The 24,335-nt window shown below is 43.3% G+C and overlaps 4 protein-coding genes and 1 long non-coding RNA gene across 13 annotated transcripts in view; 3 read left to right on the plus strand and 2 right to left on the minus strand.

Annotated features, from left to right (window-relative positions):
• Nucleotides 1–3,496: 3,496 nt before the first annotated feature.
• LOC1270654 (fibrinogen C domain-containing protein 1) lies at nucleotides 3,497–4,490 on the minus strand. The gene has a single exon (XM_309370.4). The coding sequence runs from the start codon at nucleotides 4,423–4,425 to the stop codon at nucleotides 3,631–3,633; it is 795 nt and encodes a 264-aa protein (XP_309370.4). The 5' UTR covers nucleotides 4,426–4,490; the 3' UTR covers nucleotides 3,497–3,630.
• A 747-nt stretch (nucleotides 4,491–5,237) lies between these two features.
• On the plus strand, nucleotides 5,238–6,334 carry LOC5667842 (ficolin-1). Its single transcript, XM_001688131.2, has one exon. The coding sequence runs from the start codon at nucleotides 5,289–5,291 to the stop codon at nucleotides 6,225–6,227; it is 939 nt and encodes a 312-aa protein (XP_001688183.2). The 5' UTR covers nucleotides 5,238–5,288; the 3' UTR covers nucleotides 6,228–6,334.
• A 3,327-nt stretch (nucleotides 6,335–9,661) lies between these two features.
• LOC133393361 (uncharacterized) lies at nucleotides 9,662–14,242 on the minus strand. Its single transcript, XR_009766124.1, has 3 exons — nucleotides 14,120–14,242; nucleotides 9,819–9,965; nucleotides 9,662–9,713 (listed from the first exon to the last, which is right to left on the minus strand). It is a non-coding gene; the product is annotated as an uncharacterized LOC133393361 (long non-coding RNA).
• On the plus strand, nucleotides 10,555–14,391 carry LOC3291282 (uncharacterized). The gene is made up of 4 exons (XM_061658026.1): nucleotides 10,555–11,060; nucleotides 11,142–11,601; nucleotides 11,685–12,106; nucleotides 14,138–14,391. Exons 1-4 carry the CDS (start codon nucleotides 10,863–10,865, stop codon nucleotides 14,249–14,251), a joined length of 1,194 nt encoding a protein of 397 aa, XP_061514010.1. The 5' UTR covers nucleotides 10,555–10,862; the 3' UTR covers nucleotides 14,252–14,391.
• A 6,182-nt stretch (nucleotides 14,392–20,573) lies between these two features.
• Nucleotides 20,574–24,335, plus strand: part of LOC1270651 (sodium-dependent neutral amino acid transporter B(0)AT3) — a 31,578-nt gene continuing 27,816 nt past the window's right edge. For 5 of the 9 annotated variants that reach the window (XM_061656164.1, XM_061656163.1, XM_061656166.1 and 2 more), the window contains exon 1: nucleotides 20,577–20,743. The gene's annotated coding sequence lies outside the window, so the exon portion shown is untranslated. Of the gene's footprint in view, nucleotides 20,744–20,805; nucleotides 20,825–22,864; nucleotides 23,079–24,335 lie in introns of those variants that run through there. The other 4 variants (XM_061656160.1, XM_061656159.1, XM_061656162.1 and 1 more) reach the window with 4 other exon arrangements.

The raw sequence follows: 24,335 nt of genomic DNA on the forward strand, positions 1-24,335 counted from the left end.
AGTTCTCTCTTTTTTTAGTACAAGTAGTATCAGCAACCGTAAATAGTGAATATTTTAGCTCGAATAGGTCGAAGTTGGATGATCGATTGAAAGGACGAGAGCCTCTATGGGTCTGTCCCTACATTACGATACGTTGCCATATGCACCCACGATGCTACCTAGGTAATAGGAATGATTGCAGAGAAGAAGAAAAAACTCCGACAAGCGAATTTTAGTACAAAGCAACTCATTGAGCGTGGAATCGGAGCAAAAAAACAAAACATTCCGCAGTAGGCAGAACGGCTCGGTTGCCACGTAACGTACGCCAATACTTGTGATAACGTGTAATTATGCTCTCTATGCCTCTCTCGCTGTCTCTCGTCCTATTCCTCCTTCTCTCTCTCTCTCTCTCTCTCTTTAGCTACGATTAATATGACCATTTACGTTAATTTAGATATTTGGCAGGCAAACATACGACATATTGTCCTCATTTATGTGATGCTTAATCAGAAGAAAGTTGGCGATAATGCCAACCTTAAACGAATTCCCCTTATCGTACATGCCCGCACAGTAGAGGGCCGACTGGGGTGTCTCGTGCTACCAATTTAAGTGTTTAATACGTGACCATGGACGAGATGATGTAGTGTGTAGCACGTAGTAGGTTACTTTTGCCCAGGAATGATCCCCACCCCAGTCGGCACAGTACCACACAGTCCGTGGGCGGGTTCGTGTGTATCGGTTTGTTAGTGTGTTGATGAAGGTAGCTCAATCCGCGGTTAGAGTCACGCGCTTGTTTTATTTTGAACTTTAATTTACTTCCTTTTCTTTTGGGGTACCTTTGGGGGAATAATATATTTTATTAAAATGTGTTATTGTTGTGGGGAGTGGGTGATGGATTTGCAACTCCTTGCCGACTGATCTTTCTTCCCTTTGCTGCTATCGCTAGGCTCTGCTCTACGAGGAGGGGCTAGGGTTTTCGCGTAGCATTTTAAACAGTATCAAACACGAGTGGAAATCCATTTCCATTTCAAAAACACACAACACACCACGTAAAGAGGGTATCAACCAACCAACCAACCAACCAACCAACCAAAAACCAAAAGATGCGAAAAAAATAACACTCGCCAAACTGATCCGCAAAATAAAATAAAAAAAAACCTTTCGTTTTTGCAAAGGATTTCCTAAACAAACAAAACAAACGCTTGCGTGAATTTATGTTGAAAGAAATTATGATAATGTTGACGATTAAATGTTACTTTTTTCTACTGAAACTCCTCTTTGAAATGCGCGAACGCTCGAAAAGTGCTGGAAAGTGATTCTGCAGTGACTTCAATCCACTAAAAGCTACGAACCTACGCTACCTGTGGCTGGTATTATTGAATCCGTTCGTAGCGGCGGCGTACGTCCCGACACTCATTTTCCTAACGTATTAGGGTAAATGTACCAGTATTGGGCAGGTTAGAGGAGCAGTATCACTAAACACTTACAATTATTATTATTTTTCTTGAAAGTGGCATTATTATGGACGCTAAACTATCGAATTATGTTGTGCTATTTTTTATTTCCCGTTTCAAATACATTTTCTAGCCATATTCAAGAAAATGCAAACACTGTTTTTGTTCCTATTTTCGGCAGTTTGGTCCTATTTTCGGCAGGTGGTTCTCCTATTTTCGGCAACGCGAATACGGTCCGGTAAATGTTCTAATTAATGCCAATAGGTAGACAAAATTTTTTAAAACAATTTTACACTCTCACTTTCCTAAGATTAGAGTTGAAAAGTACTTAAATTATTAATTTTGTGTTGCCCATTTTGGGCATTTTGCTCGCAATTTTTACAGTCACTTTGATGTGAGTTACAATCAAAGTAGGCATTGGAGAAATGAGACTGCCTGAGTACGGCTATAGAGTACGGCTCCGACCGGCTCACAAAATTATTGTTTTTCTCACAAGTTATTGAATTATTTATAGTGAAATTGGTGTTATTTGATGCAAGAAATGTCGTTTTATGTGTCGACATACACATTACAGTTTTCTGATCAAGTTTTAAATGAATATTCAACGAAATCAAAAGTGTGTTATTGTTTCAAGTTTCGGCAGTAGCCTAAAGCACTGATCTGTCAAAAATCATCATTTACCGTGTACCAATTTTCGGCAGCATTTAAAGTGAATAATTACTTGTTTTTAGTGATTTTAAAATTCTAATCGAGCTAGTATAAAATCTGCAACCATAAAATCTTTCATAAAAACCACACATTCATTGTTTAAGTGCTCTATTTCTCTTAATAATGAAAATTGCCGAACTATTGGCTAACAGCAAATCTGCCGAAACATATTGAACTCTGCACATTTTGTTTGATATTTTGAAAAATATGCATGGAAATGATGTGAAACTTCGTATATGAACAACAAATGAGCATATCTCTATGTAAAAAATATGTGTTGAGACAATTTTCAACGCGTTTTTGCGTAATTATACGTTTTTAGCTACCCTGCCGAAAACAGGTGCACTGCCGAATACTGGTACATTTACCCTAGATGGTTGTTACAGTTATTCACTGCGGCGTTGTAGGACCGGGCTCAAGAAATGTTTTGCCATCCCTAGAATTTCATGTCAGCGCCGTACGTTCCCGCTACGAACGGATTCAATAATACCAGCCTGTGTTACAGATGTGTGTTGCCTGTGTACTACCGGGTGTGTCGACGGGTGGACCGAACTCGCACGTCCGAAAAAAGAACGCAGTCTCATTCACTCCATAGCAACGTCCATCAATGGCTTCATCAATGCGTCAGCGATCATGAATGCAATAGGGCAGTATAGAAGCTTACCAGGTCCCGAATGAAATTGAACCGAAAGTGCCTATATGTTCAGTTCTTTGTCTTTCTCGTTCGGCTCGCAAGAAGATGAATCCCGAGCTCGATTTTTTTGACGGTCTCCGGCCCAGTCGGCTTCAACGTATGCTGCAAGCTGTCCAGCTTCACCATGCTTCAGCTTTATATCTGTAGTCAAATTTAGACATTGCAGGGTTCACATCACGGATCAAAGAATGCTGGGTGTTATCGTACAAGACAAGAAGAGCGATCGTAGCCCACATCTTGGCGTCACCTTCCGATTATTGGTTCAGAGGCAGCCGTTGTAACGTACTTCCAAAGGGTTTCCCGGACTAACAACATTTCGATTTTCGACAGTCATGTTGTTTCATATACACCGCTATGGAGCTTCTCGATACTTAACTTCCCGCCATGCATTTTCGAATTCACTTAATTCACAAAGAGTAGTACAACTTGGGTCAACTGTAGGCACGCAGTAAAGGTGGACTTGTATCTTCAAGTGGTAATTGCAAACTATCTTTATTGGACATATTTCTATGACTGCTATGACTTGCAAAGTTTCAATCCTGCTTGCTTGGATTGGTTCGTAATGAATGCAACTAACAAGAATTGGTTACAGCGTGCGAATTGGCAGATAAGGAATAAAACACCAGACATGAAGAATCTATGGAATTTTACAGATTTGAAGTTCGATGTTCATTTGTCTTCTTTATTAGACGATGAATAAAGGTGCACAGTCTGGTACACTTATTACAACCAATGGCAAATTTACAATCCAGCAACTGAAACGCTCTGACTTCGTGGCGTTACTTTCATTTTGCGTTACTTTGCACGAATCAACATACGAGAGTAAGCCATTCCTTCGTTAACCTGGTTGAAGGTATCCCAAACAATATTTTGTGCGTTTATACTATTGTTATAAATGCCGTTAAGATTTGAAGTGTGATATAAATAGTACCACCAGGCACCCTGATATGTTACGGCACGGTTTCCTTCTAACCAAACATCATTGTCACTATCCTTGGTCGTGAAATTCATGCCCTTGTGTCTGTGCAATGAATCCCCTGCCGTTCCAGTGTACGGTCCGAGCTTCGCCAGCGGATAATGATCCTCCTCACTGCCGATCTCGAACTCATCGTACCGTGTGTACTTGTAGTTTCCTTCGAAGTCCTTCAGCTCCACCAGCAGCTCGTGCTTCCGGGTCGAGGTCATCCGATGCAAATGCTCCAGCCCGAGCCAAAACTCTCCATCCACGCTGCCGAACCCGTCCCGATACTCGGTCCAGTTGCGGTAAAAGTCCACCGATCCATCGTAACGGTACTGGAACACAAGCCAACCTCCTCCGTAGGCCGTCTGTTCGCAATATCCCAGAAACGGTTGGTCGTTCTCGGTTAGCTGTAGGATGTACTTGCCCGATCGCTTCGAGAGATTGTCCTTGCACGATGGAAACGAGACACTTCGAAGATTTATGCCCGAATTGATCATGAGCAGTTCTAAGTTGTGGGTGGATTCCACAATTCCGGTAAGCTTTTCATCCGTTTGCTTCACCGCGGACTCTATCTCTAACAGCTTGTTCTGCAGGGTTTGCAGTTTATCCGACAATAACCTAAATATCATCCCGTTAATGACTATGGCTGGTTCTGTACCGCGGACTTTGTTGGTCGTTGTAAACAGCACCAAAGATAACACCACGAATATTTTGTGAGCGAACATAGTGAGCTAACGCCAAAGACTCTCCTCCACAAAAGATGATACTGAGGCCACAACGGGCTTTGCAGCATCCTTTTATACAGGAGCTAGCAGCATAATCGCATACGTCATTCTTATCAATGGTGGACGAATGCAAATAATTCGGTCAGAATTGCACAACTTCCCACTTATCAGTACCGTACGAAAGCAAATATTTCAAATGATGACGAGCTTATCATCGTGTGCTGTGAAAATACTCACTGCAAATCGTTTTTTTTTGTGGTATCATAGGTTTCTGAAGCCTACCAAGGGAACGATCGTGGCGGAAGAGAACGTGAGATTGCAGATGAACGAGGAAAAACCCAAACTGATGGTAGCATCATCAGCGAACATACAAAAACAAACCTTGACCTCCTCTCTGTCTGGTCTGGTAAGCCTTTGTTGCATTGCATTATAACCAAACAACACTTGATAAAACGCTTTATTGTCAGTATAGTTTGAACTCACCGGTTGAACTTCGATTCCCTGCCAAGCACGATGAAAACGATTTGCATTAGTGAGTATTTTCACTGCACACGCGTGATGAGGTCGTCATCATGTGAAACATTTGCATTCGCACGGTACTGATAAGTTGAAAGTTGAATTTTTCGTGAATTATTCACCTCCATCCAACATTGATAAGAATGACGTTTGCGATTATGCTACTAGTTCCTGTATAAAAGGATGCTGCAAAGCCCGTTGTGGCCTCAGTATCATCTTTTGTGGAGGAGAGTCTTTGGCGTCAGCTCACCATGTTCGCTCACAAAATATACGTGCTGTTACCTTTGGTGCTGTTATCAACGACCAACAAAGTCCGCGGTATAGAAACAAACGACACAAATGCGTGCGCCGCCGGGTTCGCGCTCGGGATGGTCGCAAGCAAACTGCAAACCCTGCAGGACAAGCTGATGGAGATGGACTCCACCATAAGGCAGTTGAGTGAAAAGGTTGGCCGCAACCATAAGATGCTGCTGATTCAACTCGAACAAAGCAACCAGCTGGTATTGAAGAAAGATTTAGATCTGTTCATGATCAATTCGGGCATAAATCTGAACAGTTTCGCGTTTCGATCGTGCAAGGAGAATCCCTCGAAGCGATCGGGCAAGTACATCCTACAGCTAACCGAGAACGATCAACCGTTTCTGGGATATTGCGAACAGACGGCCTACGGAGGAGGTTGGCTTGTGTTCCAGTATCGTTACGACGGATCGGTGGACTTTTACCGCAACTGGACCGAGTATCGGAACGGGTTCGGCAGCGTGGATGGAGAGTTTTGGCTCGGGCTGGAGCATTTGCATCGGATGACCTCGACCCGGAAGCACGAGCTGCTGGTGGAGCTGAAAGACTTCGAAGGAAACTACAAGTACGCACGGTACGATGAGTTCGAGATCGGCAGTGAGGAGGAGCATTATCCGCTGACGAAGCTCGGATCGTACACTGGAACAGCAGGGGATTCATTGACACGCCACAAGGGCATGAACTTTACGACCAAGGATCAGGACAACGATACCTGGAATGGTGGAAACTGTGCACAATACTATCATGGTGGCTGGTGGTACTGGTCGAATCGAAAGTCAAATCTGAACGGCATGTATAGAAATAGTTATGATGAGAAAAATATGGTTTGGGATCACTTCAAAGATATTAACAAGGGTTTGGCATACTCACGTATGATGATTCGTGAAACGTAACGGTGAATGTACTGGGGGATTTGTTTATGAACGGTAAATTAACCATTTGAAGTTTAAAAAATTCAGTCAAAAAAATGGTCATCATTGGAAATTGAAGATATTGAATAACAATTGAGCTACAAGAAATATTCCACAATAAGTGTTTGTAAAGTCAATTTAGTCAAAAACTATTTTTTTGAGATGACAAACATGTGAGTCGTATGAGGTTGTCGTACAAAGCGAAGAAGATAAAAAAAAGTTGAAAACGAGATTACTCTTACTTAGTGTAACACATCTGTAACATATGTCCGATGGTTCATCGCTTTGTTGGCATTGAAGACACTGTTAGGCAGTGGCGGATTAAGGGTATCGGGGGCCCTAGGGGGAAAGACGAGTTGAGGCCCCCTGTAAATGATAAATGTTGTTGTGGCGGGGAGGGGGGGGGGGGGGGGTAGCGGCGCTAAACTTGCTGTTGCGAGATTGAACAGTCGGGGGCCCCTTCGATCATCAGTCACAGGCTCTACAATTTTTGCTGACCGGGGGGGGGGGGGGGGGGTGCAAATTATTCGCCAGCATTGGGGCCCCAACGGCCATCCTTCCGGGGGCCCTTGTCGCTAGTACTCTGTCCACACGACATACTATAGAATGGCGATCTACAGGGCCCCTACATCGACGGGGCCCCAGGCGACCGCCTAGTCCGCCTACCGTTAGATCCGCCACTGCTGTTAGGTTGGTTTGACCTTTGGATCTATTTCAGAATTGATGTGCTTTTCCCATTAGTTCTAGTATCGGCATATGTTGAAAAACGCGGTGGATTTTTTAGAGAAAACACTTTATTTACTGTGGTATGAGGTTAAATCAAAAAATTAGTCCACATGTACCGATTGTCGAATTTCAACTAAAGGCTAGGAGCGGACCAATCCTCCTCCTTATCTCCTAATTTATCGTTTTTATCCTCCCTCTTACTCTCTTCTCCAGCGTTGTGACCTGACAGACTGTTGGGCACTCACGAGTTTCCAACAGCATAGGTTCAGGATAAGTTCAAGCACTGGAATTGATTATGGATCTTTTCCGAAATTGTTGTAGATTCCAGATTAGTTGCAAGACAGCTTTGAATTCATTTCCAGCACATAAGATCCAGTACAGTTATGATTTCAGTATAACCTTGAGAGGTGGTATGGGTTCGGGATTAGATCTCAGTCCTGTAAGGACCAGTTTTATAAGCTCCCCATAAGCTCCAAAATCGAAATGAGATCTGCGTGAGGATCCAGGGCCGGTATGGGGTTTGAATCTCTTTTCTTCTCTCGATGTGGGAATTTCGTTGTTTATTTATAAAAATATATTTGCATGCACTTTTAGCTTATTATATGCTTTCAAAATTATGTAGTGGTGCCTTATAATCGGGCCAAATTAACAAAATAACAACGTGACAAACATCCACTTCAAACATGACGTTTGTAACCGCCACTCTACGTGTATTCAATTTGAAACAGTACAGTTGTTGTAGAATTTTCACCGGGATATTCAATGTCAAAATAACGTACAAACAAACGCCCGCTGTGCAAAGGGACAGATAAAAAAATCATTGCTTCTCGCTTTTTTTCTCAGTCGTTCTCTTTCCGCCCTACAGGAATTTTGTCGCGCTGCTCGTCCCCTGTACTTCCTCCAACCACTCGCATATGTGGACTATCATTCGCTCTCATTTCCTCTAGTGCTATCTCTCTGTCTCTCTCTCTCGCGTGTGATCAATACTCATGAGCTGTAAAAAATTTGGACGAACATTCTGGTGGTAATAGGGGAAGTTGGGTAAAGATGGACACATTAAGTAAAATGTTAAAAATCTAAGGATGTATAAATACAGTGACGATGAAAATTGTGTATGCTTTATCTTACACTCATATTTTATCGGAAACTGTGTTGAAGCTTTTGAGTTTTCTAAAGATTTTGCTTTTGAGAACATGTTTCTTCTTCTTCTTCTTTGGCTCAACAACCGTTGTCGGTCAAGGCCTGCCTGTACTTGGTTGATCCTACTTGTGGGCTTGGTCAATCCTACGTATCGCAGCATGGTCTATTAATTGAACATGTTTATTCATGCAATTTTAAAATGTTCGGGTGATAGACAGACACCTAAAATGGGAAAGATGGACACCATGAAGGGTAAGATGGACACTTGTAGGCAACATACAGGGTTTCCCGCGGTTTATTGGTCAGTTCCCATGATTTTTTTGTGCGCTCCCACGATTTTTTGGTCGTATCCCATAGATTTTTGGTTCGTTCCCATTTTTTTTTCTTCTTTGGCACAACAACCGCTCTCAATCAAGGCCGGCCTGTACCCACTAGTGAAGTGAGCTTGGCTTTCATTGACTTGTTTTTACCATAGCAGGATAGTCAGTCCTACGTATGGGGGCACGGTCTATTCGGGACTTGAACCCATGACGGGCATGTTGTTAAGTCGTACGAGTTGACGACTGTACCACCAGACCGGCCCAAACTTCCCATTATTTATTGGTATTTTCCGATTGTATATCAATACAATTGAACCAAAAAATCGTGGGAAAGCACCAAAAAATATGGGAACTCACCAAAAATTTATAGAAACCAACCAATAAATCGTGGGAAACCCTGTGAGAAATTGAAGATATTAACAGTATTTTAACATATTCTAATGCTTTTCACGATCTGATACCTACAGAAACCAATTCTTGGTCAATTGCCACGACGGCTCATTTAGCTGTGAATTTAGAAATTATTAACGCCTCTTCTGACATGTAGAAGAATGCATAATCTATCTTACTTACTTACTTATCGGGCGCAACAACCACTTTGCGGTCTTGGCCTGCCTCTGGAAACCGCTTCGAAACCGCTCACAGTCTCGTGCCTTCGCCTGCCAGTCCGTTTTGCAGAATCCAAGGCATTTAATAAACAGCGGGCACTAACAGCTAACGTAATTCCAGCTTACAGAAGAACAGTTGTGATCTTCCCTTTAGGAAATTACTCCACAGAAAGTCTGCAACCCCAGCAAGTTTGATGAGCTTGTCAATAGGTCATGTCTCTTTTAACCAAGTCAAAATTCAACTTTTTGCAATCTCTGTAATCCCATAGAATCTTTCATCTATTCCTGGACGATGTCATATCAACGGCTTTTCTTTTTGTTGTTTAAAGATGTCCAAGTTGTGGCAAGATATTAGACATCGTGAATTCCTGCACCTGCGTCGTGCAATTAATAGCCTTACGCATGGCTGCTAATTTGACCAGCTTGACGCACGCTTGCGATATTAAGTGCGAAGGCTGTCTTAAGCATGATGATGTTCCGAACACAACTGATGCACTTGTCCTGTCAAATGCAGCAGTTGCATTAAACGATGCTACGCTTGCGAAATCAAGTAAACACCCCTGTAGACATTGACCAATATTTGTGTAAACTATGTCCCTAATATCCTTCATTATTATCACTTACTTTGAGTGTCTTCATCCAAAGATAATCTCTCAGGTACTGCTAACGACATCCTAGAAGAGCCACGAATTAAAACAGTTATATTCCATGAGCGATTTAGCTCACACGTAACTGAAAACGAAAAAAAAAGAAAAATTCAACCTGACCTAGGACCTTACCAAATTGCTACGTAGGAATGCAATTGGACTCTCTCAACCCAATAAAGATTAATGACAGGGCAGAAAGAAATGAAGCCAACCGGTACAGTGCCTACGTTCCCATGTTAAGGGCAACTGACCTTCAACCGCGTCCCTGAATCATTTTGGCTAGAAGAAACAAGTACGTAGGGAATTAAAAGAATAAAACTGAGCAAATTTGTACCAAAAAAGAATAGAACAACAGTAGTGAAAGGCATGAACTAACAAATAAATGCTTGTTTTAATGTTGTTTTTTTTTTGGAACCGATTCCAGCGTCCTTAGTTTCACAGTAACAATCAGCCCGAGTTGCCCAACGACTTCTGATCCTCATAACGTATTCACCGTTAGCACAGAAACACACCCCCACACCCGGTGTTCCGGTCATCCTATCGACGGCCACACACTCACCCTTGAGGAAAGCGAAAATAGTAAAAACAACTATTTCGACCGCTTCCGCCCACCAGGACAAGTTGCCAAAAAAAAAACAAAACACCCCAAAAACAAACCATTGATCCCGCGATCATTTCGTCAAGTGACATTCACCGGCTGACCGACTTGTGCAACTGTGCGTATGGTGTCGTCGGGACGCGTCATCGCTTCCCAGGCACTGCCATTACCAATCGGTCGTAGTAAATGATTCGAAAACAGAGTGCGGAGTGGGATCGCATCTCGGCTCTTAACAGTACCGATAACCATGAACTTATTTCGCGACACACACACACACACACACCCAAACACCTTCCCTCTTATTTTCTCTCTCATACACTCTTTGGGATCGCCACAAAGCAAAATAATTGCACTGCGAGCATGATAAACCAACGAAACGAACGAAAGCTCTCTTACACAGACAGCAGCTCCTTTCACTTTTGGAAATTTTTCGGCCCAAGCCCAAGTTCTCGCTGGCGTGCGTGGTTGTGGATGTTGTTGTTTTCCCCCTGCACGCAAGCTTGTCGCTGGAAATTATTGTCCAGAAAGTTTGCAAGGTTACGCTTTCGAAATTCTTGCCCGCTCGCGAGGGTGGGAGTATGTATGGGGCAGTCGGATCGGCATCGAATGGACCGGGATGGGGATCGACTGTGATCTTCGGCGTCGGCATCCATTCACAGTGGACCGCGAACCGTTACACGATCCAGTTCGTACAGTGCGTGATCTTCGCGAAACGTGAATGGGTAGATTGTATCAAAAAAAGGTGCACCATGACCAACTTGCAAGTTTTTACACCGGTAAGCGAGTCTTGCAATAGTCCATAAAAGAGTGCTCGAAGAATCTGCCAACTCATTACTCCGCCGTTTCGATGCCTTTAGATCCTACCGTACGTGGGACGATTGCCGGGCGAGCTACGGTACGGTTCGCGCATCAAGCTGCGAGGCCATTTCCGTGAGCCCGAAGATGCGGTCCACATCATCCTGCAGCGGGAAGCGCTGCTGAACCCGCAGGACGAGCTACCCCTGTACCTAACGATTCACCCGGGCCGGAAGGAAATCGTGCGCAATCACCTGTGCAGTGATTGCTCGGCCGGGCCGGAGGAACGCATCGACAACTGTCCAATCGAGTGCGGTCAGGACTTTGAGCTAGCGATTGTACCGTCGGCCAATGGGTACGAGCTGTCGCTGCACGGTACGCCGGCGCACACGTTCAGCTACCGTGCACCGCTGGCCACCGCCCGCTATCTGTTCGTATCGAGCGGTTGTGTAATTTTTGCAATTAACTTTGAAAATTGGAATGCAACCACGGGTGAGCAACCGCACCGGCCGCAAACACCAAGTGAGTGCATTGCATTATCACAGTGTCGTACCTCCGAGTGACCTCCAGTGTGACGATCGAATAAACTTTGCCTGATTTTACAGCGGCACCGCTTCTTGAACCGTCACGGCTTTACCCCGTGCTAGAGGAACAGCAGCAACAACAGCGCCACACACAACAACAAACACGATCCCTTCTGCCTCAGATCCATCGCCATCCGCAGCAGCAGCAGCAACACCATCCCCATCATTCCCATGGCAACAATCTGCGGGAGCTTGTACTGCAGGTGCTGCCGCTGGTGCAGCTCGCCGCATCACAGCTGCAGGCGAACGCGAACGATCGTAACGATGGTAACAACGGCTCTGGTAGGGCTGGCATCGGTAACCTTGCCCACCTACTGCCCTTGTTTCAACCGGTAGTGGAGCAACGCACGGCGCGCGTTAAAGCCAACCGCCCTGCCAATCGATGGACGTCGTTCTCCTGCTGGCGTATGAACAATGCCGAAATCCTACCGGCAATGTTTCTGGTAAGAAGAGTTGTTTTTGGTTTTATCGTAGGGGGGTGCACATAAGTGAAGAAGTGAAGCATGGTGAAGTTTTTGCAGTGAAGTGATCGTTCCGTGATCGATTGATGATCGTTATCGTTTTTGTATGTACTGTGTTTCGTCCAAGGAATATGTCTTCTTTTAAACACTGGCTTTGGATACAAAAACAAAAGAGAGTTGAAAGTAGAAACAGTTACAAATGTCCAGTGTGTTAAACATGCATTACTTGGATTCTCTGAAAGAGCATCATTTTTGTGTTTTTGTGTTCAAATATTTAATCAAGCTATGGGCATTATGTCTGATAGAAAATAATTAAGAATCATTCATTAATTTTGTGTTCTTTGTTTATGTCAGGTGAATTAATTGATGTAATTCAACAAAAAGAGTTTTTATTTATTTATTTATTCATTTCGATCCCGAATTCGATCGAGTTTGGGAATGTGCCTGACAGTCAACAGTTGACGTAAGAGTGATAGTTATGTGCATCTTGAATTCAAACCCAAGTAAATACCAAAACAAGTGAAAGCCGTATCACCGCCGTAACTCGAACACTAGTATTTTGCATCGAAAGAGCTGTGCTCCTGCTAATTCGACAACACTCGAGAATTGAATCAGTAATGGCTGGTATCATTGAATCCGTACGTAGCGGGATCGTACGGCGTTCACATGAAATTTTAGGGATGATAACTCATTTCTTGTGCCCGATCCTACAACGTCGCGGTAAATAACTATGGCAACCATCTACTATGTTAGGAAAATGAGTGTCGAGACGTACGCCGCCGCTACGAACGTATTCAATGATACCAGCCAATATGATGCAAAATAAGCTAAGCCATTGAATAGCCATGGATTTCAAAGTCAAGACTTCTTAGAACGATCAAACATTCCTGTAAAGGAATGAAAATTACAGGGTTTTCCAGGAGTTCTTATAGTTGTGGGACACTTTATTGATTCTTTCTTACGGAAATAGAGCTTTGCGTCGCAAGAATTGGACTCTATAGCATTCGAAAAATCCTACAGGAATTTTCACACAAAAGGGTTCAAAATAGTCCTTTCCATATTAAGTTCACTTCCAATAGCATAGACTCAAGTGCTATGACTCAAGTGTCTCAAGTGTCCCACAACTATGAAAATCCCTGGACAATCCTGTAAGTTATGTTATAAATTTTATTATTTTGTGTTTATAAAACCGATAACCTTTACTAATAATCCCAACTTCAAGATGTTCAAGATGTTTTTTTTTTAAATTACCAGCTACTGGGAATAACAATTCTGTAGTATGAATTTATGCAGATTAATTGAGTTAGAATAACAAATTATGCCTTTAATTTGCCGTCGTAGCATAATAAAAAACTACAGTGCAAGAATAGGCAAAGTAAATGGCGTGAGAAGAGATTCAAGTTCAATGATTCAAGTCGTTTAGCTTTAATTCTCGATATCGTTTAACTCACAAATGATTCAAATTGCAATGGAGCGCCGTTTATCCAGGAACCTTTTATCCTCAAACATGACACTTTTGGTGTTGGTACTCAAATTGACAAAACATTATTCCATCCACGTGTATTTTCATTTTCTTGTTTATGATCATGTTGAACACGAAAGTCGGCACGGCAAGAAGATGAATAAAGTGCCACATTAGACATGTTGAACATGACTGCAATGAATGATTCATTTAATGATCAAAAGATGAATTCACACCGCAGTAAATTTACGGTCTCACCGTTTAAAACTTCACCCAGCATGATTCATCAATTAACGTCTAACTTACGGTTTGACAACTGCGCTAAACAATGTAGTTCAAATCGTAACATTAAGCTATGACCTTTTTCAATTACCAGGCGCTGTGTTGCGGAGTAGCGCACCGTACACAACAACATCACCGAAGACTGAACATGTGAACATATTGTAATGTTTGTTCCGCAAGGGGTTTGAAATTATGCTTGAGTACTTTTTTATCAATTTAAATTCCTTGCCTCTAAAGTTACACGATGTTACCTTCCATTCCATTTGCAGACCTGTTCCATGGGCCTGATGAAGCTGTTTCGATTCCTCACCATTGCCTGCGTCTTCGGATACATCGGTTATGTGTTCTCGAGAAACACCACTTGGAGCATGACCTGGAAATAGTGGTTCGATCGGTGTGAGTGAGTGGTTTGTATTAACTATTAACGTTTGCTTTAATAAATTGCTGCTTTTGTATCATGTAAAAGACATATTGCTATTAATAATAGTATGTGAGTAAAATATAAGAAAAACTAGTGCAGTCTATTATTTCTTGGTGAGAAATGTATACGAAAAAGACTTCTTCATTCGTCCATCCTATCATAATCAATCTGGTATTAATCAATCAACAATAAGCGCTCCACTACTAATCCACCCTTAGGGAAGATTAATGCTAGTGCAAATAGTCGGTGAGCGATTCGATTTATTGGGAATTGGGAACGACCAATGTGACAGCTGTTATTGTAATTATGTTTTATCGCGAAAGAGCTGCTGACAGAATATATCTAATAAGTTATAGTTGTTTGTTGCTTATTAAAAATTGGCAAAAGTATCAAAAAATGTATTTAGCTTTACAACAAACAAACAAACCGCTCATTAGAATACGCTCTTCATTATCTTCCACTGTGATTCCTTCCGCTTGTTTTCCCCTTCCCATAAACAACCTTCCCCCGTAAGCTGCGTTGTATCGTCGCAAGAAAACAGCAAAACATTCGTCATCCTTCATCGTCATTCCAATGGTCTTTATCCTTTGGCCAAACCATCGATATCTTCCGGTCAAAAGAAAAGTCATACCAGACCATATAGGGAAGGAACAACAATCAAACAAAACAACTGATAATCTCTTCTTGCGTCAACATCGTCGCCGCCCTGCGTTGTGCCATTTCCCGACCTACGAACATTCGCTTACGGCGCAATAACCAAACGAAGTCGGGAAAATCATGTGCAATGTTTGAAAAAAAAAAACCACATAAAGCATTGAGCTTGAGCTGATCGATTGGACTTCAAATTCCCTATACAAACATATATACACACACATACAGCAATCACTGGACACACCTCTACTGCTTGCTCTCTTCAATGAGTTTCAGTGGGGGATAGGATGTTGCACGCAGCACACCCGCAAAACCTACTCTCCTCTAAAGCATCCCCTCCTATCAGGATGAATGAATGAATGAAAATGTATTCCACCACCATCTCACCCACACACAAACACACACACATAGTACCATCACGCAGACAACGTCATTCGTGTCCCAGGACCTAGCTCCAAAGCATCGCAACGCGCAAGGCGTTCGCTTTCGTGTCTTAGGTGCACGTGCACTGAATGTTAAGAAATGTAGTGTGCCATGACGATGAAGGCAAAAGCTCGATGTAATGCTTTCCTTCCCACGGGCTGGCAAAGGTGTATGGGTGTGTGGTTGTTACAGAGAAGCTGTGTGTGTGGGTGTGATTAATGGAAAAAAGGCAACGATTGGGAACTGCTGCCAACGATGCCAACGATATGGCCGGATGGTGACATTTAAATGTAATGCTGTTTGTGCCTTCTTCTCTGTCCTTTTTACACCAGTTTTTTTCTATTTAAGTTGTACCTTTTTTTCGCTGTCTTGACACTGTCGAATGGAGGAAGGGTTAAAGCCAAAAATTACGAATTAAAATGGGGAAAGTTTGAAATCTTCCACCAGTGTCATCAGTCCATAGTGCGTCTATTAATATGTGTTTAATTATTAGTTATTACGTTTAAAATCTAACGATAACGATTTTTTTTCCATATTTTAACTAATATTAAACAAACAATTGATGTATATTTTAAGTAATGTTTCACCATCTGTTAGAGTTTAGCCAAGCATCTTGAGAGATTGTTAGCATTCCGGTTAAATGGAATGGTGTTGTGAGCTATTTATTCATCTCTAAACTACTAAGCTAAATATGTTTGCTCATTCAATGTTTCATCACAGTCCTAAATTCCACATTGAGCTCCAGGAAGTATTCTATTCCATTTACCTTTCGAACCAGGAACTTCAATCAGTTTAATGAATCAGCTCTGTAAACAACAGTCCATAGTTTTGTGGAAATTGTACAGACAAAGCTAATTGGTACCTTTCTTGTGAATGTAATTATTTTATTACCGCTAACACATGGTTTGGGGTTTTTCTGTAAACTCTTCCGAGCATACTGTTGAACATTTCCTAACGTCCTAACCTGATACCAGAAGTATACCTTAAGTAAAGATTGAGCAACGAAAACCGCAAAGCGGTTGTAGCGCCAGGATAAGTAAGCAAGTGATTGGAGTTGTTGTGAAAATGAAAATATACTATATTTTTGTATGCATGTCATTCTGTAATAAATGTAATCATCAAACGATTGTGAGTTCTTCAAAAGATAAGTAAAAGTGTTGCCTCAAATTAAACTGTTTTTTACAATTGTTTTAATACTGTGTTTAAAGAAAAGTAGTCAAACTCTCAACATTTCCGGTCTGTCTCTTCTTACTCTTAACCTACTTAAGCGATGCCATTTTGTAACTTATATCACAATGTTCATTCAAACACGTTCTGTATTTCATGCTCTCAAGCTCTCAAGCACGATATGATCGCTCAGATAAAGAAAGTACTACTCAACCACAAAAATAATTTAAAAACATATGAATTACTGCACACTTATAAAAATGAATAAGAAATATAAATAACTAATGTTAGTTCTTTCGATTTTAATATGAAATATAGTAAAATTTATGTATATTGCTTACTACTCCATAATAAACTAGTTTATACTGAATGAATTTACTCGTCGGAATAGACGAAACACAATTTATTTTTCTATAATGTCTATGTCCTTTTAAATAGCCATTTAAAATCAACTACGCAACCACTACCGTTGCCATTATTTCTATACGTTGCATTCTAAGCCGATGCAAACGAGGGAACTGCATCCAATGATCATGCACAAAATAAAACAATTGCCACAACCCAACTACAACAAAACAGATGAAAAAAAAAACAAAAATCGCCCCACGTCCGTCAACTGGCCCTGCTCTTACAACCTTCACAGCGACGTTGGGCGCACGGGCGTCACCGATCGGATCGATCCGATCGTTGATTGGAAATTAATTGAAATTCTCACCCAATTTACAGTGCCACAGTTTCCGGTAAAATGCGAACCCACAACAGAGAGCCGGCATTCCGTTTTTGGCGTCTGTTCCCGTTTACAGTGTTTGAGGCGCAGTAGCAGTACACGGGGCCGTGTGTCGGTTCTTCTTCGCAGCCGCAGCCCGTGGAAGTGAAATTGATGATTGATGTCAATGGTTGCTGTTGCTGCTTGCTTGCTTGCTTTCCTCCGGATTTCGAACTTCCTGGTGAGCCAGCAAGGGAGGTAGATACTACTCCCCCTCCCCATTGGACACCGTTGGGAAGCTAATGACGTAAGTAAGGCACAGACGGAAAAGCCCTGACAATTCATATCGTTCCTCAACCTCCTTTTGGTGGAGACGCCACAGCGACCATGTGAATGGAGCAAAAACAACAATGCTACCACGGTGTAAGTATTGCGTTCTAAAGATTCTGTTCCGAAAGAATAACACGTTATGTAAGTTGGGCAAATGGGGTTGGGTGCGATTGGGTCGGAGGAACTATGCTATTGTCTTTTAAAAGTGTGGTTTTAGTGGCTTACGAAGTGAGTTTAAGAAAGACACAAAAATCCACCCAACCATCCAGACATGTAGAAGTAATCTTAAAATTTTATTAATTTTGATATGAGACATTTAAATCATTCAATTATTAACTATAAATAACTGAGACAATGAAATGTAGTATATGCTCGATGTAATTGTATCTAAATATCATGAACTTACTCTACCATGCAAATGATAATGAAAGCTTGTATTAGCTTATTGTGAGCCTTACTTCTATGCTAAGCTTTTACTGCAATCTCCCCAACATCTAACAGTTGGGCTCCCCAACCCGCCCTGAGACTCGCAGCATTAAAGGGCTATACAATGGAGTGCTGTACCTACATCAAAAAAGGGGTTACATCGCAGTTAATTGCTTTCGGTGGGTCCTTCCAACTATATAACATAGACACTATGTCTGTCTCACCTCGTGTTGTAACAAACCAGCCCTCCCACATCATCATCGTCTTTCGGTTTCAAATCTGTAACGTCTTGTTCGGAACACGTGCTCTGTTACACGTAGGGCGTTTAACGCACACGCTTCCTCTCACTCACTTGCCTATGTACGTAGCGCCGTTTTCCACCGTGTGTTGCTTTAAAGTTTAAACCATTTCTGTGGGTTTGTGTACCTTTTACTAACCACATCAAACCCTCCCAATCACACCCCCACCCCCTTATGAATCATGTTAATCATAATACTTTCGATTTCTTCCCACCCTAATGATTCCAGTGAACCTAACCCAGTTCCGGTATGAAATGAGCTGAAAATCTGAAATGCCGCAGTTTTCCTTCCCTCCTACTCCCAGGACACCTCGTGAGCGATTATGTAAAATGATGTTTATGCACTGGCACGGGGGGTTTTCCCTTTTTTCCGTTGGGGTCCCACATTCGCCTACTGCGATGCGATGACGTCATACAAACACCGGGCAGGCTATTGCTTGTTCATTCATTAGTTTCAGTACAGCGAGGACAGTAAAACTAGTACAGAGCAATATGCCGTTGACTTGCATTTGTACAAGTTGGAACCTTTCTAATAGGATTCATCAGATGTAAAAAAAACACACACTATTTACGTTATACTTTATCGTAATCTATCTGCAGTCATTAATGAATTCTGATGTTCAGCTAATTATGAGTCATTTTAATTCTCAAATAAAAACCAAACATACTTATTTGGCATACCAAATTCACCTCATCAAACCCCCTATTATACGCATTGCAATGTGCTGCTGTAAATTCCCGTGTCTAATCCCTTATCGTGAAAAGGTTTTGTTTCGGTCCTCGCCAAAATCCTTCTAGCCTCAACAAAGTTCGCACTGGTGTAGTTCCCATCCGCTTCAGTACAGCGGCACCAGCCCATCGCAACAAACAAAAAAACAGTCCTTGCGTCCTTGCAGGATTTCGTTCTCACACAGCCAAACAGCTCGGAGCGTTAAACAATTGTTCAATAAACACACACACACACACACACAGAGGCACAAACACATATACTGACAAAGAGGAATGGATACTTAGGTAGGTAGAGGTATTTAGCCAACCAACGCTCCAACAAGGATTTCTTTTCTCACTCTCTCTTTCATAGTTCTCCCAACCAACTTAATGAATCTAAATTATATATGTGTGTAGAGAGAAGAGAGAGAGAGAAATAGAGAGAAGGAGAGAGAGAAAGAGAGAGAGAGAGAGAGAGAGAGAGAGAGAAAGGAAAAGAGAGTGAAAATTAGTGGATTGCAAAAAGGGAAAGGCAACGCTTTTCCGATCGCAAGCTCCAGTGAAACCTGAGTGACCAGAGTGACCAGGCCCAACGGCTCCCCCGTTCGTTGGCGCATGCTTGTTTGTAGGGAGTAGCTCAAAACGGCGACATGGAAAAATATTGCAGGGGTTGGGCGTATTTCATGGAGTTTCATGGATTTCATGGAGTGTGTGTATATTTATTAGGTGGTTCTACTGGATTTGAGCTTATTGGAGTTAAATTACAATCATCAATCTTATTGCAATACAAAATCCATCTCAAATTCTCATCGTAGAAGTCCTAGGCTTGGTATCTGGATGCGGATCCTTTGTGTTTCAGATTTGACCCTGTGATGTATTAAGTCATACGGATGAAAACATAATTCAATACAGATACATCTTGTTAGCTGACAGTTCGTTTTTCAAATAGCTAACCGATGATAGACGAACTGGCCCCCATAAAATCGCACTTGCTTAGCTTCTCACGACAATTTTCCCACCGCTGCACAGACTTACGAAGAAGGAAAAGTAGCTAGTAGGCTCAAAGAATCTATAAAAGTAATTTAAAAAATGGATTGTTTAGGCTAAGAAGAAAATATATTTAATTTCCCGCTAAAAATAAATCACAAAGCTCAAAGATTGGAGTGTCTATTTATAAGTCTATTTTAGACAACTTTAAGGGCTTGCAGCAAATATTGAACATTTCCTAATATTAACTAGAGGTTTCCCATGCCACAGTTGGAATCATTTCAAAGCTGTATTGGCTCTTCAAGGAATTTAGTTAATCTAACAGAAGAAAACCCCAGTGAAATTAAGAAAGAAAATGTACTGCTTTCCCTCTATCAACGAATCTGCACCACGAACCCTGCACAAACCAAAATCAACCCCTATAGGTATCAATGGCAACGACAAATGCAACCACCTCGTAGAACGAAGGGCCTCACTAGCGCTCTCTCTCTCTCTCTCACACACACACACTCACTCTCTCACTCACGCGCGCTTCTGTAGCGCGGGGAGTTTTCGCCGTCCGAACCATACCGCACACGATCTCGAGTGCACCGTACCCGACAGTCAGTTCATTTCGCGAGTCACCACGGTACGGTTGGTCGTTTCCCGGCGGTTCTGAAACGTGCCACTGAGCGATAGAAATCTGCGCCACCGGCCACGGAGAGCACACGGATTTTTCGGTGCTGTGAAACGCTTTTCCTGTCAATCGATACCACTAGGTGTGTGTGTGTGTGTGCGCGCGTGTGTCTGTGGGGGTGTATACATACAGCGAGTTTGCGACTGAATGTGCATGTGTGTGGGTGGGTGGATGGAGATTTTGCTCCCCAGGTTTTGCCTTCCTTTTCATTAGCATGCTGCTTGATGGTGGAGTGATGGATGCAAGAAGAATTTTCGATCCACTTTGGAGTACACTTTATCGACCCAATCTTTGGTGATTTCCGTTTTTTTTTGTTGCTTTTGTTGCTTCAACGTGCTCTTACTCGGGTGAAATTGTAACGACAGCGCGGTTCGACAGGAGCACCATAAATCATCACACGGCCTTCACTAGAACAGCCATTACATAACCTCAAAAATTACCTTTCATCCTGTTTGCTCCGTCGCTGCGAATGTGACAAAAAACGGAACAATCGCAGCTACCTTTTGCATGCCGCCTCGAAGGAAATTTTGGTACCTTTCCTTCTTGCCACCTGGGTGCAGTCGGTGGTTCAGTTCACAGCGCGCCATGACGATGGTCAGCCGTGGAGTTTGTGGAAACTATTTATAACGACCGCACGTCGGAACTGCGCACGAACGCGGCGAACGCGGCGAACGCGGCACGGTACATCATAATTGCATCACTACGTTTTGGGGGAAAATTCGATATTGTGCCCCCCCCCCCCCCTCCTCTTCTCCAATGCGAGAATCTCACGCTCGTACCAACTCGCAAACTTCCGATCGAAGTAGGCACCCAAAGTGTAACGTCAAACGTCCCCGCGGTTTGGAGACCTTGGAAAACCGCGTGGTTTTTTCTTTTGCCATTTCGCCTTCCAGCCATTAGCGCGCGGGTAAAAGGATAAAGGTACTTTACGGTTTCCGGTTCTCGGCAGTTGCCCCCCGCGCCCAGTGCCCCTATGCTCGTCCTACATTATCCGGTTTTGAGGTGTGCGTGTGTGTGTGAGTGTGGAGCGCCCGCGCGTATGCGTGTGTGTGAGTGTGTTGGTGAGCACGCGCGCACGCCCTTCGTCCGAGGTTCGCGCCCGTGTCTGTGTGTGTTGGTGCGGTCTTTTACCGCCCGGGAGAGCCCGTCCCCATGCTGCTGGAAGGGATGGAAAATTCCATCCTGCCTCCTGGCGTTGGCTAGTCATTAGGTATTCATTGGGCGGTCCCTTCGGCAGGCGAATTATGGCCACGGCTGTCAGGGGTGGGTTTTGCCGCTCGCAGGTAGTGCGAATACGACGGCGCACAGACAGACGGAAGGTAGATTGATGGACGTGCATGGTGGCCGGTTTTGCATCGGGCAGGATTGCAACGATTTGAATTTATTGTTTATCAACCCCTGGCGCGTAAACAGTGTGCGGTGTGATTGATGAAATACGATCATTGCTTTCTATCAATCTTAAACAGTTGGATTGTTGGACGTTTGAATGGAGGTCTGAAACCGTGGAATAGAGGAAATAGTATCGGAGAATAGCACACTCTGAAGCAGTTGAAACCTTCCGAAACAGTTTAAGTTTTGTTAGAATTTCCTCTTGCAGACCGTAATCTAAAAGATGATAGAAGAATAGAGTAGACTATTCCATCAAGAATTCAAATCTTGATGCTACTCTCTCTCTCTCTCTCTCTTTGGGTAGAATTCCTCTACAATCCCAACAGACACGTGCCGGGGACCCATTTTCCTCTAATCGTTTCATAATCACGTATGTGATCTTCAACCATAAAGACCCATCATGTCCCGCTGTCGTCACAGCCTGACCTATTAATATTTTCGGTCGTTAACGTCCCACTCAGCTGTGCTACCACGGTGGCCTCGACGCGGTTTCATCAGCACAGACCCCGAACGAATGCACCCAAGGACAGAGGACCCACATGCCCGCCCTTAGGCCGTGCGCGTCTGCATCCTGGACCTAGGAGCATCCCGCAGCTCCCGCACAGCAGCTTCATCCACACATCTTCTTGAACCGTTGAGTGAGAGCCTTGCGTAGAAATTCATTACTTTTTCGCAACCGTCCGTCGGTCCCGAACGCCAAACTTCACTCTCTCTCGGATCTCCTTTCGCTCTCCCTGTTTCTCTTCGATTAATTCATCCGAAGAACCACATTACTATCTCTGCCTTCGCGCTACTATACGCCGCTGCTGCTCACACAGTAACCATTGGGTTTGTCAGTTTCGGTCCGAATGGTCGATGGAGACGCCTTGGCGGACAGGTGTTTGCAGTACGCGCACGGCTGTAGCAGTTGTCGGTGTTGCTTCGAGTGTGACCGTGTGCCAAGCGCTGCCACCGTTCGGTATCGATACGTGCGAGGCGAGCGCAGAGGTTCGCCGTAGAACCAGCCGTGTTTCGGGGAGTCAGGGAAGGTAGCAGTGTTACATATCGATTTTTCATTCAGCATCGCGCGTGGAGATGCGGAACCAGGCGGATGTTGCAAACAGTGTCCGTGAAGCAGGTGTAAGACCGGAGCCGGAGGTTGATGGATGTACACAGCACGCGCTGGGATAGAAACCTTCTACCGTGATGAAAGTTTTGTGTTCTGACTTTCTCAAGTTCGCGGTTTGTTTGTTTATTTTTTCGGGCGCGTTTGCCAGGAAGGAAAAAAGACGAACTTTGCTTCGATTTTCCTCGCATTAATCCCGAGAACGTCGCAGTACATTATATAACAACCGCGTTAGTGTGTCTGCGTGTCTGAGTGTTTGTCTTTTCGTGTAAAACGTGTGTGTGTGTGCATAAACGGTGTTTGGAGTGGTGATGCTGCGGAAGAAGTGAAAGGAAAGCAAGTCCATCGCTCATTAAGCGAAACTGCTGTGTGTTTTATTTTGACCGCAAAGATCGTGCGGTCCCACCCTTCGCCACCGGCAGTTTTCATCGTTTGACGTCAATTAGTAGTACGGAGACGGTCGTACGATCTCCAGGCCCCGAAAGGAAGGTCAGAAAATCAAGAACGAATCTCTAATACTAGCCAGAGTGCGTAAAACCCAACAAAGAAGTTGTGTCCGGTAAGAGATTTTTTTTTCGCGCTGTGATCCGTTGCTTTCCGGTCACCTGTTCCTGATGGACGTTGTTGATTTGTCCGTACGAAAATAATTCCAACGCTTCCAACTGCTGGGAGCAAACGGAGAGAGCATCCTCTTCCAGAGTAGCATCTCACTGTGCTGCTGCTAGACGTTCGGGGAGGGTTGTTTTTTTTGCGAAGCTGGACCGTGGCCAGCAATAAAACAGACACGCAAAACTTTCCAACTACAACCGCGCCGTCTGATGGCAGCCGTCCAAGCGTCCAATATTTGCGGAAGCAGCGGAAGACCTAAAAATAATATCTGCTTGTTTAAGCATTTTCTGTTGCAAGCAAGACAAGCATGTTCGACTTAGTTCTTGTTCTTTCTTTTTTTTAATTAATGTTTTTTTGCTCTGAATTGTCGAGAGTTTTCTTCCCCTAGTCATTTTTATGTGACCCTTCTTGCAGCCTAAAACTTCTGCAACGGAGCAACGGAACAAAAGCCCACCAGCTAAGGAAACAAAGGTTAACCGTTAGCAAGAACCTTGAACGATGCGTGTGCATGTGTATGTGCGTGCCCATGTGAGCATGTGTGGTAGATTTGTTCGTTTCCATAGTTACGCAC

The sequence above is a fragment of the Anopheles gambiae genome, chromosome 3 (genome assembly GCF_943734735.2).
Source record: "Anopheles gambiae chromosome 3, idAnoGambNW_F1_1, whole genome shotgun sequence".
NCBI classification, from domain to species: domain Eukaryota; kingdom Metazoa; phylum Arthropoda; class Insecta; order Diptera; family Culicidae; genus Anopheles; species Anopheles gambiae.